This window comes from Bidens hawaiensis, unplaced genomic scaffold, assembly GCF_021521415.1.
Source record: "Bidens hawaiensis isolate Kalapana, Puna unplaced genomic scaffold, B.hawaiensis_p1.1 tig00037214_1, whole genome shotgun sequence".
In the NCBI taxonomy this organism is placed as follows: Eukaryota; Viridiplantae; Streptophyta; class Magnoliopsida; order Asterales; family Asteraceae; genus Bidens; species Bidens hawaiensis.
In genome coordinates this window covers 1-16,220 of record NW_027496489.1, presented here as the reverse complement: position 1 = coordinate 16,220, position 16,220 = coordinate 1, and the positions used below count along the sequence as shown (strand labels likewise).

Here is a 16,220-nt window from a genome sequence, read left to right as displayed (position 1 = left end):
TAATTATTTTGTTTTATCTTTTGGGCCAACTAATAAGTCACTTGGGCTTTCAAATGACTTTTCTTTGGGCCTGCTTTTTACATTATGGCCGAAATCACTTATAGATTATGAACTGATTTTGAATATTATCAAATGAATCTATATGTTCACTAACTTGATTCGTTTGGTGCAGTAATGGCTGATCATACTCCATTAAAGTTTGTTGATACGCACAATATAACTGGACATCTATATGATCCACCACTAGCTCAAAAAGAATTCAAGTCTATGATTGTCGGTCTCAACACGTGCATGATTTCTCACGCACTACGAGAAAATCCTGTTATATGCAAGAAGATGATCACGGAGTTTTGGAACAAAGCTTCAATCAACCTACGAGGACAAGATGGAGTCGTGTCTATAGACTCCAAAGTTCAAAAGAAGCCAGTTAGTATCACTGAGGCTATCGTGAGAGAGGTGTTGTTGTTTGGTGATCAACCTGATTACCGGACTGAGTACTCCACTGCTGATGTTACTGAGATTCTCACCAGAATGGGTTACGAGGGCACTTATCCTCCGAAAATCAAGAAGCTACTTCACCCATACTGGAGATTCTTGATTCACACGTTTTTCACTTGCGTGTCCGGTAGGAAAGGGGGCTCTGATGAGATAAGTCATATTCAGATGTCCGTTGTTATTGCTCTGATCATGGATTGGAATTACAATTATTTCAAGTTCGTTTTCAATGAAATGATGAGCAATCTAAAAGGGAAGAAGAAGGAGATGTTCCTTATGTATCCCAGATTCCTGCAGATGATATTCGATTCTCACTACACCGATCTTGTCAAGTCTGTTGATACTTTGGATATGAAGTCAATGCGACCCAATACCTTTGGGTTGATGAAACAGAACAGAAAAGGATCCAAGATTGTATATCAGGGCCTTAATGCTCTGGTAAAATTTGGACGATTTGCGGAAACAGAAGTTGATCCAGTTATAGCTCAGGTTGCTGATGAGCATATGGCTCCGATTCAGCCACGTGTTGCGTCATTTGAAATTTCTGACGATGAAAGCGAGGAAATAGAACATCGTAACTTGGAGATGGCTCCAAGTGCCCAACAGTTAGAGGATTTTGAAAGACTTAAAGAACAACTTCAGTCAACTACTCTGAAGCTTCCTCAGACAGCTGCTGAAAACATTGAAGAAAATATAGCTGAAGATCCAGCCGCAGACCTCGGTCCACGCAAACGAAGAAAGAAAGATCTGAGGCCTGGCGTGCTGGTAAGTGAACATGAAACAACCACTACACCAACCACAGATGCAACAAATAGCCCACAACAACAAATTGCTCAACCTGAGTCACATGCTCCAGAAACACAAGCTGAACAAGATACATCTGCTGCTGAGCCATCATTTCAAGATCTGCTGTCTAGTGATTTTGTTAGTGAGTTTGACTTTGAGACAAATATTCCACACACTGATGAGGCCAACATGCCATTTAATGCCGCTCCCTCCAGCTCATCAGGCCCAGAAAATCAAGGTCAATCAAGTTCAAATGTTCCTGAAAAGATTGCTGAGATTCTTGTCATGCAAGAAAAATTTATGTAGAACAAGGACAAGGGTATTGTGTTAGAAGAAGATGCTCCGGTTGACGTGCAAGCTCTCCAACGTCGAGTTTTTGAACTCGAACAAGATTCAGTTGTTAAAGATGTTCGTGTTCAAGAGCTGGAAGCAGGTAACTCTGATAAAGATACCAAGATCAAAGAACTACAGTCCAACATGGGATAATTAACGGCTTTGTATCTTGACCTCCAACAAAAGCTGTTTCAGAAGTTTAGAGATGAGTTTAAAGGAAGTGATGATGTGGCCTCTAAAGTGCTCAACGTTAATCAAGGTGGCAACTCTACTACTCGCCCTGTAGAGAACATTGATGAGTCTGAGACATTGAAACAATATATGGACGCACCACCAATCTCCAAAGAAAAGTCTGATAGAGTTCAGAAAAGATTGCTGGTAATGAAGAACTCAAATCAAAATGTTCAATCATCAGATCATCCAGATAGATTCATTGTCACTTTCCCTAAAAGCTTCTCAGACAAATATGACGATCGATCGGGAGTTGTGTCATGGGGTTTCGATGCCGATAAGAACATATGGTGGGTTAAAAGGAAGTCTGGGGCCACTGAGTATTATAAGAAGATGAAAGATTTTGGGTCTTGGACGAAGGTGGATCTTAATGACTTGATAAACTCTCCTTTCACCAACCCGACGAATGATAAACGTGGTATAGACTTCTGGAACTTTCTAAGAAGTCAAGTCGATAGAGGTTTCCCAAACATGACAACTGCAGAATCCTTTCTAAAGAAAGCAAAGGGAGTCAAGGATCCGAGGACTGGAAAAACAATGGTCAACTTCATGTGGCCAGCTACGAACAAGGCTACTCACATTCCAGTTCCTGAAGCGATTCCAGATGGCACATTGGACAACATGAGATTTTGGATGTATGATAGTGTCACTACCACAGTTGTTATTAAGCTGGCGAAAGGAAAAGGTAAGTACAGGTTTGTTGATCCGAGAGATTTATTAAAGTTGGGAGAAAATGACATCAAGACCCTCAGTACTTTCCAGATAATTGCTTATTCGATTTTTGAAACGGTTGCTAAAGAATTCACTGGTATGGTAGCCTCTATCATCAGATGCAAGTTCTGGGCAGGAGGATTGAAGGATACTGATATAGACTACACGGAGCATGATTAAAGACAAAGCTACAAACCAAGGGGGAGATTGTTGGGCCTAGTTTGTATGGTTTGTACTTGGTCTACATGTATTGGGTTGGGCTACGGGTTTACTATGTCAGCCGAGAACTCTTTAGAATTCTCGGTGGTCTTTTGGTTCATATGGGCTTAGTTGTTTGGCTTCCCTATATATAGTTCATGCAAGGTATAGGGTAAAGGTTGTTCATTTTCACTGTTTTGGTATTGGTTTTGGCCGTCTACTAGTTGCTAGACGTGCAAGTATTGTAAGTGCTTAAGCACCTGAAGTATCTTAATATACGTGTGTTTTGAAGCAATCCCGTGTTACTCTCTTGGTTTTTCTCGTGTTCTTGAATTACCAAGTGTTGGTATTCCGCAACAATACTTGTTGTGTTGATATCATAATTGTAGTGATCTAGATTCAGGACTTATAATTTTATATATTAATGTAAGTAATATTAGAAATAACATATTAGTCTTGATTAAAGGGAGATGTGATTTTCTTTTATTAAAATGGCTGTAAAATTGGAAAGAAAGCTAAAGAAATATGTAGATTTGAAAATTTTGAGCTAAAAAGTATAAATAATATATTTTTTTAAATAAGATATATAAAGTTTTAGTATATCCCTATTTTATAGGAATTTTCATATCAAATATTTTGTGAGATTAATTTTTAATTTAATGAGATGTTATAACCCGTTTAAGACTATTTGAGTTTGGTGTGACCCATACCCTTGAATTTGGGTCAAATTCATGAGAAACCTTCATTTACAAATAAAGCAATATAATGACTTGAGAAAAAGTATGGTGCAACTAGAGAGCTTTTAAAGATTTCGTTTATACATATTACTAGTTTTTATCCTCCGTATTACGGGGATTGTTTAAGATTTTCGTTTCTAATATTGTCAATTTATTTTTTTTCATTTTAGTTTATTTATTGTAAGAAGTTAATAATATACTTGAACCTATATTGATTAATTTGTGGTGGGTTGTATTCAATTTTTAATGAAACGTTGAATGAATTATATACTTAATTTTTATACTTGTTCGTATATGTTCATTTGTTATAATTTAGATATTATTTTGTGAAACTTTTCATTTAAGTTAACTTAAAAGAAAAAAGAATCTCTAATGTAACTAAATCCATATTGAGAAGTTAAATTAGGGTTTGATTACGGGGTTTGTTTTACATTTATGTTTCTAATATTTTATATTTCTTTGTATTTTAATTTTATTTATTGTAAAAGAATTAATAATATACTTAGGGTTTGATGATGAAAGGGTTTTACAAATAAATGATATGTTATAACATGTTTAAACTTTAAAAGTTACCTGGGTTTGATGAGACTCATGACCCGCTTATTTTTTTTACTATAAAATTGTTTGATAATTATAAATAATATTTGTAAAAAAAATCTTATATTAATTTTTAGTATATCCCTACATTATTGAGTTTTCATATCAAATATTTGATAAGATTAATTTTTAATATAATGATGTTATAACCCGTTTAATAGTTATCTGAGTTTGGTGAGACACATACCCGTGAATTCGGGTCAAATGCATGAAAAACTACCATTTAGAAATAAAGCAATCTGGTGGCTTGAAGGAAAATATGAAGGTTTCGTTTATATATATTTAAGATACAGTGTAATAAAAATAAGTTGGGGAGTATTACATATTTCTATAAGCACTTGGCGCTAAATTTGGACACCCATGGAAAGACAACCTATTCGTTTTAAGGGGGTATTTGGGATTGCTTATTTTCACCAACTTATAACTTATTAACTTTTTGAAAAGTAATAAGGTGTTTGAGATTGCTTATATTATAAGATGAAAAGTTTCATAAGTTACAATGTTATAACTTATTAACTTAATAAAAAATATAATCAGGTAAAATAAGGAATCCCAAACACCCCTAACTTTTAAGCCATGTTTACCGTCATTAGAGGGCAGTTTGTAGGGTTAAGTTTTCTTTCTATCAACTTTATACAATGAGCCACTTCTGTAAATTATCATAAAGTAGAAGGGCTGTAATTTATAATGTCTGGAGCACCTGTAGCATTTATGGAAGTCAACTCTTTTAGCCAATAAAAAGATCAAAGATTTTCAATTTTAATAAAGTGTTGGTAACTGTAAGATCCTCTTTGCCACTAGAACTAAATATTAAAATATTTAAATCGATATTAAGAGCAAATATGACATATCTACTTATCTAGTGATCTATATTATGATATTTCTAGTGATCTATATTTTTATTGTTTAATTGGATATGATCACATGGTTGATTGTGTACTATGTGACTATGTGAGTTTGAGTAGTATAACAAACACAGCTAAATATAAAGAGATTTTACTCAAGCTTGAGTTTTATGTTCATGTTGTTAAGCCATAAGTTTAACATATGTTTGAAAGCTTATAAAATTGTAAAACCCGAGTATCAATTAAGCTATTAGTTTAGTTCCAATCAGCTAGGCATTAGGCAAGCTTTGTTATAAACATGTGTGAAACTATAAGGTGCATCCGTCGACCCTCCTTGCCAATTTATGTTCATAGAGATATTAATGTCAAAGACTCACAGTTTGTTTAATATTTAGCATCCAAAATCCTCCTCACTAAAATAGTTTAATTGGTGTAATGATTGTAAACAAATTGTATAATGATATTCAGTTGAATTCGATATAAAGTAAAGCAAACCCAATTTTTAAATAATATAAACTTCTAACATCGATATTAAGTTTAAATTAAGATCTCTGATAATCAATTATACTTTATTTTAAATATGATTATTGATTAATATCACTTATATATCAAGGGTTTGAATCAAATACAAATAAAATTAACGTGCTAAACATGAGAATCAAGTGGAGTAGTTATGTATTTACTATGTGATAATAATTTTATGATGTAATTACATAATCACTCTACTTGTATATATATAATTACTATACTTGATTCTTTCACGTTTAGTATGTTAATTACATGTGTACGTTAACATTCTCCTGTATATCAATCTATTGTTATTGGTTTTTCTGTATAGCCAGACTTTATTCATATGTCAAAAATAGCATCTAACTTTTTATCATATATTATTCTAAACACCTAGCTAAATTAAATAGTGATAACTCGATTAAGAAGATTTTAGATATTATAATATTACTTGTACAAAATAATGAACAAAATAAATAGAGCTTCCTAGTAGAACACAGTATCAACACCATGGCAGATAAAATCTTTCCTGCTGCCAAGCCAACAACCGTCAACCCCACCGTCGCCACCACCACCGCCAAACCTCAAATCTACAATGCCGCTCGTCCGGTCTACCGTCCGCATCCCCACCGCCACCGCCGTAGCTGCTACTGCTACTTCTACTGCTGCCTCTGGATCATTTTTATCATCATGCTCTTACTCATCATCTCCGCCATCGCCACCGCCATTATATATCTCCTATACCGGCCACACCCTCCTTCATTCTCCGTCTCCAACCTCCAAATCTCTCAAACCAACCTCACCACCAGATTCAACTTGACTGTAGTCGCTCGTAACCCGAGTAACAAGATGACATTTTACTACGATTCAGTATCAGTGTTGATATATTCGAATGAGGTAGACGTTGGTGACGGTTTGATTCCGGCGTTTGTGTGTGGGAAGCAGAGTACAGCGACGTTGAAGACGGTTGTTAGAGGGGAGAATGTGGATTTGAAGTTGGATATGAAGGAGAAGAGGAGTTTGCATGTGAAGGTTGAGATGAATGCCAAGGTGAAGGTGAAGATTGGAAGGTATGAGAGTAAGCAAGCTCATGTTAGGGTTGTTTGTAATGGAGTTAAGGCGGTTGATACGAGTGGGGAATCGGGAGCGGCCATGGCTAAAAATTCGAAGTGCAAGGTGGATTTACGAATCAAGATTTGGAAATGGACGGTTTAGATTTTAGGATTTAGCTTTGGTGTTTAGATGAGAAATCTGATTAATACGACTTTTAATTGTTTTTTAGTATATTTTTAGTGAAATTTGATCTTAGTTACACATTTGTTGTTAAATATTTTTCGGATCTAATTGAAAAAATTGAGAAGTATGAAGACTTTGGCGATTCGTGACAAGCGGAGGAGCGGGCAAGAAGAGCAAGTAGAGTGACTGCGATAACACAAAATAACAATGGCGTTTAGTCATCTTTCAATGGCTCCCTTAATGATGTGCAAGGAATTGCCCTATTGATCCGTAATGGGATGCGGGCTACTCCCCGTAAATGCTCCACCCCTAGATTTATTTAAAGACTGAAAGCTGTTTAAACTGGATCAATGTTATTTAACTACTAATAATTTAGGGTCTCATGGTTGTACAAAAAATTATGTTATTTAGGATAGAGATTTCGTAGCGTGCGAGTTACCGTTCAACAAAAATAGTAATAATCGTCAATTTTAGTGTTTAATTACGATATTTACAAATGAGCTAATTATTTATTTATATATTCAAAACAATGGCGGAGATTCATATTTTACCGTCAAGAGTGGCTAAATATGGGTAACAACTTGAGCTAATAGATTGAAACTATGTCAAGTCGTAAAGCTAGAATAGCTCTAAGTTAAAACAGACTAGGACAAAATAATTATATCCTTAATGAAATCATATCTACCTTTTTATTTATTATATCAATTTATAAACATTTTACAGTGTAGGAAATGAATGTGGTAAAAAGTAATCTATCTATCCATAATATATATAAACGAAAATATAAAAAACATACGTGTCGCGATATGGTCGCTCCCCCTTTTTTTGGAGTCACCAGATTTGTTTGATTTTTAAATTGAGACTTCTCATGCACTTGACCCGAATTCACGGGTATGGGTCTCATCAAACCCAAATATTTCTTAAACGAGTTATAACATCTCATTAAATTAAAAACTAATCTCACCAAATATTTGATATAAAAATCCTATAAATTAGGGTTATACTAAAAATTAATATATAATTTATTTAACAAAATATATATGATTTATAATTAATAAACCAATTTTATAGTTAAAAATAAACAGGTCTTGGGTCTCATCAAACCCATATAGCTTTTAAACCGGGATATAAATTCTCATTTATTTGTGAAACAATTAATTATCAAACCATAAGTATATTATTAACTTTCATATAATTAAAAAAATAAAAATTCAAATAATAAATAAATATTAAAAACAAATAGCATAAAACAATCCCCGTAATACGGGGGGATTATATATAAACGAAAACATAAAAATCTTACGCGTCACGATGTGGTCGCTCCCTCTTTTTTTGGACTCATCAGATTTGCTTGATTTTAAATGGAGGTTTCTCATGCATTTGACCCGAATTCATGGGTATGGGTCTCATCAAACCCAAATATTTCTTAAACGGGTTATAACATCTCATTAAATTAAAAAATTACTCTCACCAAATTATTGATGTGAAAATCCTATAAAATAGGATATAATAAAAATTATTATATGATTTTTTAAAAAAATATTTTTAAATGGAGGCTTCTAATGCATTTGACCCGAATTCACGAGTATAGGTCTTACAAACCTAGATATTTCTTAAACGGGTTATAACATCTCAATAAATTAAAAATTACTCTCACCAAATTATTGATGTGAAAATCCTATAAAATAGGATATACTAAAATTATTATATGATTTTTTTAAATATTATTTATAATTCAGAAACAATTTTATAGTAAAAAAAATAAGCGGGTCTTGGGTCTTACCAAACCCAAGGTTAAAAAAAAAGTGGGGAGGATGTAACATTGTGAAAGTTTCGGGTTCAAAATGTTAAGTTTCCTAAGTCAAGAGACCAAAATTGTCAAATTCCAAACCTTAGGGTTAAAAATGAAAAATATGTTTCCCTGACCCAACGCGATACGCGATGGATCAGAAGAAGAGACCCATCGTGTATCGCGATGGGTTGTCTGACAACAAAGCACGTGGCGTGCCACGTGGCCGCCACGTGTCGACACGTGGCACACCGTCTGCCACGTGGCAAACCTATATGGTGACTGCGCAAAGCTATGTCGCGATACGCGACGGGCCAGCTTAAGGCCATCGCGTATCGCGATGCCTTGCCTAGTTTTGTCTATAAATAGCAAGGTCTAGATCTCACTTTTGCACACCAATTCAACTTATCTCTCTCACTCTGAAACATCTCTCTAAAGTCCTACATTCATACCCTCGATCCACCTCGAAGTTCGTGCCAATTCTCGATCGTTACCTCGATTTTCGTGCCCATTTCCTCGTTGATCGTACCACTTTCCACCGACGTACCAACCAAGAAGGCGTTTGTACTTCCGGACATCATGGTGATTAAGCGTGCCGACGAGTGTTGAAGTATTGGTGCTCATAGATTCGCGTGCCAAGGAAAGGTGACGAGAAAGAAGTTTGAGCAAAAAGAAGATAAAGAAGGTGAAACGTTGTTGAGATGCTGCTCGAGTATTTTGGGTTTTTAATCCGAGCAAAGGTAGGCATAATGCCCGAATAAAATAATAACAAAATATTAAAAGGCTTAATGTCACACCGCCATCTAAGGCCTAGGAGTATGACCAACAGTTGGTACCACAATTGTAAATAAATCAGAGTTAAGTGTTTAAGCGGAAGTCTTTAAAAACTTGTGGATTTAATTTATAATATTTACTTAACAAAAGACGGGATTATAAAATACCCGTTTAGGTTATAACAAAAAGTATTACTTGTTATTTACTAACCACGACTTTTAATAATTAAAGTTTATACAAAAAGATCCGAGCCATCGGATATCTTGAGCTTCTTCGTTCATCAAGCACTAACTTTGATCACCTGCAAAATGTAAATAAAATACGTCAGCAACGAATGCTAGTGAATACGTTGACGCTAAAAATATTTTCTTTTACTTTATTACCCCTCGATACTACACCTGCCTCGGCCCATCTTGGCTTAGGAAAAACAAAGTTAAAACAACACGTTTATAAATTCGAGTCTCTACACTAAATACCTCAGCAAACACCGCAGCGTTCGACTTAGTTAAGTACTCGTATGTATACACATGGCCGTGCTTCCTGCGGACAGCGTCCTACGACCAGGTGTGGTGCGGTGCGGTGTGCCTACCACGTACTACCACATATGTAAGGATCCAGACAAACGTATACTATAGCCTAAGGGCTAGGTTTATACTCTTATTTATAACGGTTTTAGGAACACATAGTCCCTTGTAAATCATTTTCATATAACACGTTTGACTCGTTTGAAAAACAGTTTGTAAAGGTTTGGGGCGTATTCACCTTTTCACTTTGGGATCGGTTTCAAACACCGTCCGAGGGTCTTTCCCTTGCTATCTCGCACCTATAGTACGAGTATAACCATTTGTTAGTCGGATATACAATCCGGCTTAAGACCTTTAGTCTTATTTTATAATTTTTACCTCAGTGAACCTTTAGTTCAAAATCTCTTATACTTTAAAACCTTTAGTTTTAAAAGTAGTTTATAAACCTTTAGTTTATTTATAAAACCCGACGTTTCTTCTTCTCTAAGAAACGTATTCTTTTCTTTATTATTTAAGAATAATTAGTTATTCTTTAATAATATTTATAACAAAGAATTTATATACATATATACTTACACAAATATATATATACATATTTATAATTCTATCTTTTATTCTTTCTTTGTTATATTTTCTTTCTTTTCTTTTTTTTTCTTTTCTTTTATCGAGATATCGAGTATAACCTCGACTTTAAGGTTTAAGCCTTTTATTATTATTTTCATTGGTGTTACGCCTACCTTTGTTGGCTTAAGGAAACCCTAATTACTTGAGCAGCACTCCAATGCCGCTTCACCTTCTTTTTCTCCTCGATCGATTTTTCTTTTCGTCACCTTTCTTTTAGCATGCCAAACGATGAACACCAAAACTTCACCACACGTCGGCACGCCTTTCGAGACTAATCACCATGGCGTCAGAAGGTAACAAACTTCTTATTGGTGGATACGTCGGTGGAAGGTGGCACGAACTTCTAGGAAATGCTGGCATGGAAAACGATGAAATCGGGGCACGCTTATCGAGGTGGGTCGAGTATATGAATGTTGAATCTTAGAGAGATGTTAGATAGAGAGTAGATGGCTGAGTTTGGGATGTGGAAATGAGAATCCCGGACTTGCTATTTATAGACAAAATCTGGAATCCCTTCGCGATATGCGATGGCCTCCTGGGCACCCTTCGCGTATCGCGAAGTAGCCCTTAGCTAGTCACCATATAGGTCTGCCACGTGGCCCCACGTGGCAGACGGTGTGCCACGTTTGGGTGTGCCACGTGTGGACACGTGGCGGACAACGTGCCACGTGTGGCCACGTGCCGGGACACGTGACAGACGGTGTGCCACGTGTGGACACGTGGCAGAACTTGTGCCAGAGGTGTCAGGCAACGTCATCGCGATACGCGATGACGTAACTTCAATGACGATCATGTATCGCCATTGACCCACTTCTAGAAGGTTTGACCAAGCTCTTCGCGATACGCGATTGGCTTGTCCTTTGTCCCGTCGCGTATCGCGAAGGGACAGAAAATCAGAATTTTCAATTTAAACCCTAAGGTTTGGAATTTTGACATTTTAGGTCCTTTGATTTTGGAAAGTTGTCATTTTGAACTCGAAATTTTCACGATGTTACATCCTCCCCACCTTGAAATAAATCTCGTCCTCGAGATTGTTTTACAAGAACAAGTGGGGGTTTTTCTTTCTCATTTTCGATTCAAGTTCCCATGTATACTCGGGTCCTCTTCGTGAGTCCCATTTAACTTTCACAATTTTTAATGTTCGTCTTTTCACTTTCTTTGTTTTCGAATCTTCTATTTGAATTGGTTTCTCAACAAATTTTAAATTTTCATTTATTTCAACATCTTTTAAAGGCATCGATAGAGATTCGTCGGCTAAACGTTTTCGCAGATTTGAAATGTGGAATGCATCGTGTATCCCTTGCATTTCCTCAGGCAGTCGCAAACGGTATGCAACAGTACCAATTCATTCGAGTACCTCGAAGGGTCCAACGAATCAAGGACTTAGCTTTCCTTTCTTACCGAAGCAAACAACGCCTCTCCAAGGCGAGACTTTCAAAAGAACTTTGTCACCAACATTAAATTCCAACGGCTTACGACGGACATCGGCGTAACTCTTTTGGCGATCACGTGCCGTCTTAAGTCGTTCTCGGATTTGAAGAATCTTGTCCGTGGTTTCTTGGACTATCTCGGGTCCAGATAATTGATTGTCTCCGGTTTCAGACCAACACACTAGCGTTTTACATTTACGACCATATAACGCCTCGAATGGTGCGGCTTGAATACTTGTGTGATAGCTATTGTTGTACGAGAATTCCATTAGGGGTAAGTGGTCATCCCAACTTCCACCTAAGTCGATCACCGCGGAGCATGTTTTCCAACGTTTGGATTGTCCTTTCGCTCTGCCCATCAATTTGTGGATGATAGGCGGTGCTAAGGTTGAGCTTTGTGCCTAACGCTTGTTGGAAGCTTTTCCAGAAGTGAGACGTGAAACGACTGTCTCGAGCAGAGATTATAGACATCGGTACTCCATGCAAAGCAACAATGTTGTTCACATAAATACGCGCTAATCTATCCATTGAGTATGATTCATTGATGGGTATGAAATGCGCGGAATTTTTCAACCGATCCACGATAACCCAAATTGCATTGTGTTGTCGAGTCGTCTTTGGGAGTTTAGTAATGAAATCCACAGTGATTAACTCCCACTTCCATACGGGAAGTTCGGGTTGCTGAAGCAATCCCGAAGGCTTTTGGTGTTCAGCCTTGACCTTCAAACAAGTTAAACATTTCGCCACATCCGAAGCGATGTCCTTTTTCATCCCATTCCACCAGTAGTTTAGTTTAAGGTTTTGATACATTTTGTCACTACCGGGGTGCATCATATACTTGTATTTATGAGCTTCATTCATAATTTTCTCACGCAAGTCTCCAATAGTCGATACCCAAATTATATTCCCGAGTCTAAGGATACCATCGTCACCTTTAACTAGTAAGTAAATGGTGCCGTTGCGTTTTTCGTCGGAGATCTTATTTTCATTGTTCGCTCGAGTTTGAGCAGATTTGATTTGTTCGAGAAGATCGATTTGAAGTTCTAGACACAATGCTCGGAATATTTTTGGTTTCTCATGTTCCTTGCGACTTAAAGCATCAGCCGCGACGTTAGCTTTGCCTTCATGGTAAACAATCTCGCAGTCGTAGTCGTTGAGAGTTTACATCCATCGTCGTTGGCGCATGTTAAGCTCTTTTTGATCGAGATATGCTTTAAGCTTTTATGATCAGTGTACACGGTAAATCTTACTCCATAGAGATAGTGCCTCCATATCTTAAGTGCAAATATTATGGCGCCTAACTCTAGATCGTGAGTTATGTAGTTCTTTTCGTGCACTTTGAGTTGACGAGAGGCATAGGCGATCACTTTCTTGCGTTGCATTAGTACACATCCCAAGCCGGAATGGGACGCGTCACTAAAGACAACAAAATCCTCAATACCTTCTGGCAAAGCCAGTATAGGTGCTTGGGTGAGTTTTTGTTTGAGTATGTCAAATGCCTCTTGTTGTTTTGTTCCCCACTCATACTTGATGTTTTTACGAGTTAGAGAAGTTAGAGGAACGGCTATACGAGAGAAACTTTCAATGAACCTTCGATAATAGCCGGCCAAACCTAAGAAACTTCGAATCTCGGTTGTCGACTTTGGAATCTCCCACTTCGAGATGGCTTCGATTTTTGCGGGGTCGACTTGAATACCATTCACATTTATGACATGCCCAAGAAATTGCAATTCGTGCAACCAGAACTCGCATTTTGAGAACTTGGCGTACAATTTCTCGGTTCTAAGTAATTCAAGTAAGGTTCGAAGGTGGACTTCATGATCAGCCTTAGACTTAGAATAAATAAGTATGTCGTCGATGAATACGATAACAAATTTATCCAAGTAAGGTTTGCAGATTCAATTCATCATGTCTATGAACGCGGCTGATGCATTAGTAAGTCCGAATGGCATAACGGTGAACTCATAATGGCCATCCCTTGTTCGGAAAGCAGTTTTCGGGATATCTTCATATTGAACTTTGAGTTATTGATAACCAGAACGAAGGTCGATTTTCGAAAAGAAACTAGCACCTTGAAGTTGGTCAAAAAGATCATCGATTCGAGGGAGTGGATAACGATTCTTGACTGTGACTTTGTTCAACGCACGATAATCGATACACATACGCATAGATCCATCCTTCTTCTTGACGAATAGAATTGGCGCTCCCCATGGGGATGAACTCGGTCGAATGAAGCCTTAATCGAGAAGCTCGTCGAGTTGTTTCTTCAATTCTTTCATTTCGGTCGGAGCAAGACGATATGGTGCTTTTGCGATCGGAGTGGTACCGGGAATAATATCGATCCTAAATTCTACTTCACGATCGGGAGGGATTCCAGGCAGTTCGTCAGGAAAGACATCAGAAAAGTCGGAGACTACAGGTACGTCTTTTATCTTCTTTGGTTTGGATTCTTCAATGACATAGGCCATGAATGCTAAGCATCCTTGATTCAAACATTTGTTAGCCCTAATCATGGAAATTATGCTAACTTGGCCAGCATCTTTGTCCCTTTCAATTCGAATGGTTCGTTTATCGGGGGCTTGAAGTTCGACGGTTTTGCTATTGCAAATGATACGAGCATGGTTATCGGATAACCAATCCATACCAAGTACAATATCAAAACCAGCAAGAGTCATTGGTAAGAGTTTAATTGGCAGAATATAACCAGCTAAGAGAATTTTTCCGTTTTCAAGGGCTTCGGAGATTTTAACGATTTCGCCACTAGCAGTCTCGACACTTAGAGTTTTATTTAATTTTGTTAAAGGTTCGTTTAACAGACTACAAAATTTATAATATATAAAACTTAAATTGGCACCCGAATCAAACAAAACTCTAGCATAGGTGTCGTCGACTAGAACGTACCGTGATGGTTTCTGGCATGTTAGCATCTTGTTTCATGTCGAGTACGAAGACTCTTGCGTTTACTTTCTTGTTTTGCCCACTTCCACCCGCACCACCAGTCGCGGGTTTGTTCTTCGTCACTCAAAACTTAGATGCCTCATCTCCTTGCAGTTGTAGCAGGTCATCTTTTTCTTCCAACAGTCGGCCGTTGCGTAGCCAGGTCGATTGCATGATTCACAAACCTTTGTAGACGGGGCATAGTTGCATCGACCCCTGTGATATCTTTTACATGTTTTGCATGGCGTGGCACTAGAATTGAATCTAGTTTGGTTTTGTTTTATGCCTTTGCCCTTGAATCGGGCGCTTCCTCCAGTCCTTCTTTGGTCGTTAGATGACACGACCTTTTTGTCTTCCTCCTTGTTGCGGATCATTCCACCCATCAAATAACCGGCCAATTCCATCGCGGAGTTGGCGGTTTGTGGCAAGTGTGACCTCACCATGTCACGGATTTCCCGCGGCAATTCTCATATGTAACGTGTGACTTTGCTGGACTCAGGGTTAACCAGCTGGGGAACGAGTCGGCAGTACTCATGAAATTTTTTGTTGTACTCGCGAAGATTTGTTCCTATGACTTTGTGGTTCAAGAATTTGGTTTGAATTTGATCTGTCTCTTGCATTGGGAAAAACTTCGCCATCAGCATCTCCTTGAATTCTTCCCACGTGAGATTATATAACGTTTGTTGTCCCTTGCTCATGATCAACGTGTTCCACCATTCTAGCGCTTCACCTTTTAACATTTGAGCTGAGTTTTGAATCTTTTCTTGATCAGAACATTTGCTTATAATCACTATCGACTCCATTTCTTCTAGCCACCTCACGGTCGAAATGGCTCCTTTATCACCATGAAATTCTTTGGGTCCAAAGTACTTAAAGTCTTTAAACGAAAAACCCCTTATTTTCAACTTCTTGAATTCTTGCCTAACCCCGCCATCAGCATTGGACTCATAAACACTTTCTCTACATGAGACGGTTTCGGACGAGACTTTACGGATTTATGGGAAAGATTAACAGATTGAGAATGTTTCGAGTGTTTTGATTGAGATCTAGCCATAGATTCTTCCCTAACAGCATCCTTTATCATCTTTTGTTTCACTCATATATTTTTCGGGAATTGGATCATCTTGTTTATTCACGGGGTCTTTCCCCTTTTGTTTTTATATTTCAGCTTCTTTTCGTGCATTCTCAATGTTGTTACTTTGTTGAGACATTTTATCGTTTCTTTATCAACTTTTCTTTTTAAATCTGAAATTTAACAAATTTCATTCCTTAAATATACATTTTTATTTATTATACATATATATATATATAAATCATAAATTGATATATATATATATATTATTTTTACAACACACTTATATATATCGTTCATTCGGTATATATATTCACCTATCCTTATTTTTGATGGTACATGATGTCAGTAGTTCAGTATCTAGTGTCTGTAATCGTGTTAGCTGGTTTTGTTT

General features: G+C 37.1%; 1 protein-coding gene across 1 annotated transcript; it reads left to right on the top strand.

Moving 5' to 3' along the window:
* Positions 1-5,833: 5,833 nt before the first annotated feature.
* Positions 5,834-6,816, top strand: LOC143589084 (NDR1/HIN1-like protein 13). The gene has a single exon (XM_077069941.1). The coding sequence runs from the start codon at positions 5,951-5,953 to the stop codon at positions 6,653-6,655; it is 705 nt and encodes a 234-aa protein (XP_076926056.1). The 5' UTR covers positions 5,834-5,950; the 3' UTR covers positions 6,656-6,816.
* The last annotated feature ends 9,404 nt before the right edge of the window (positions 6,817-16,220 follow it).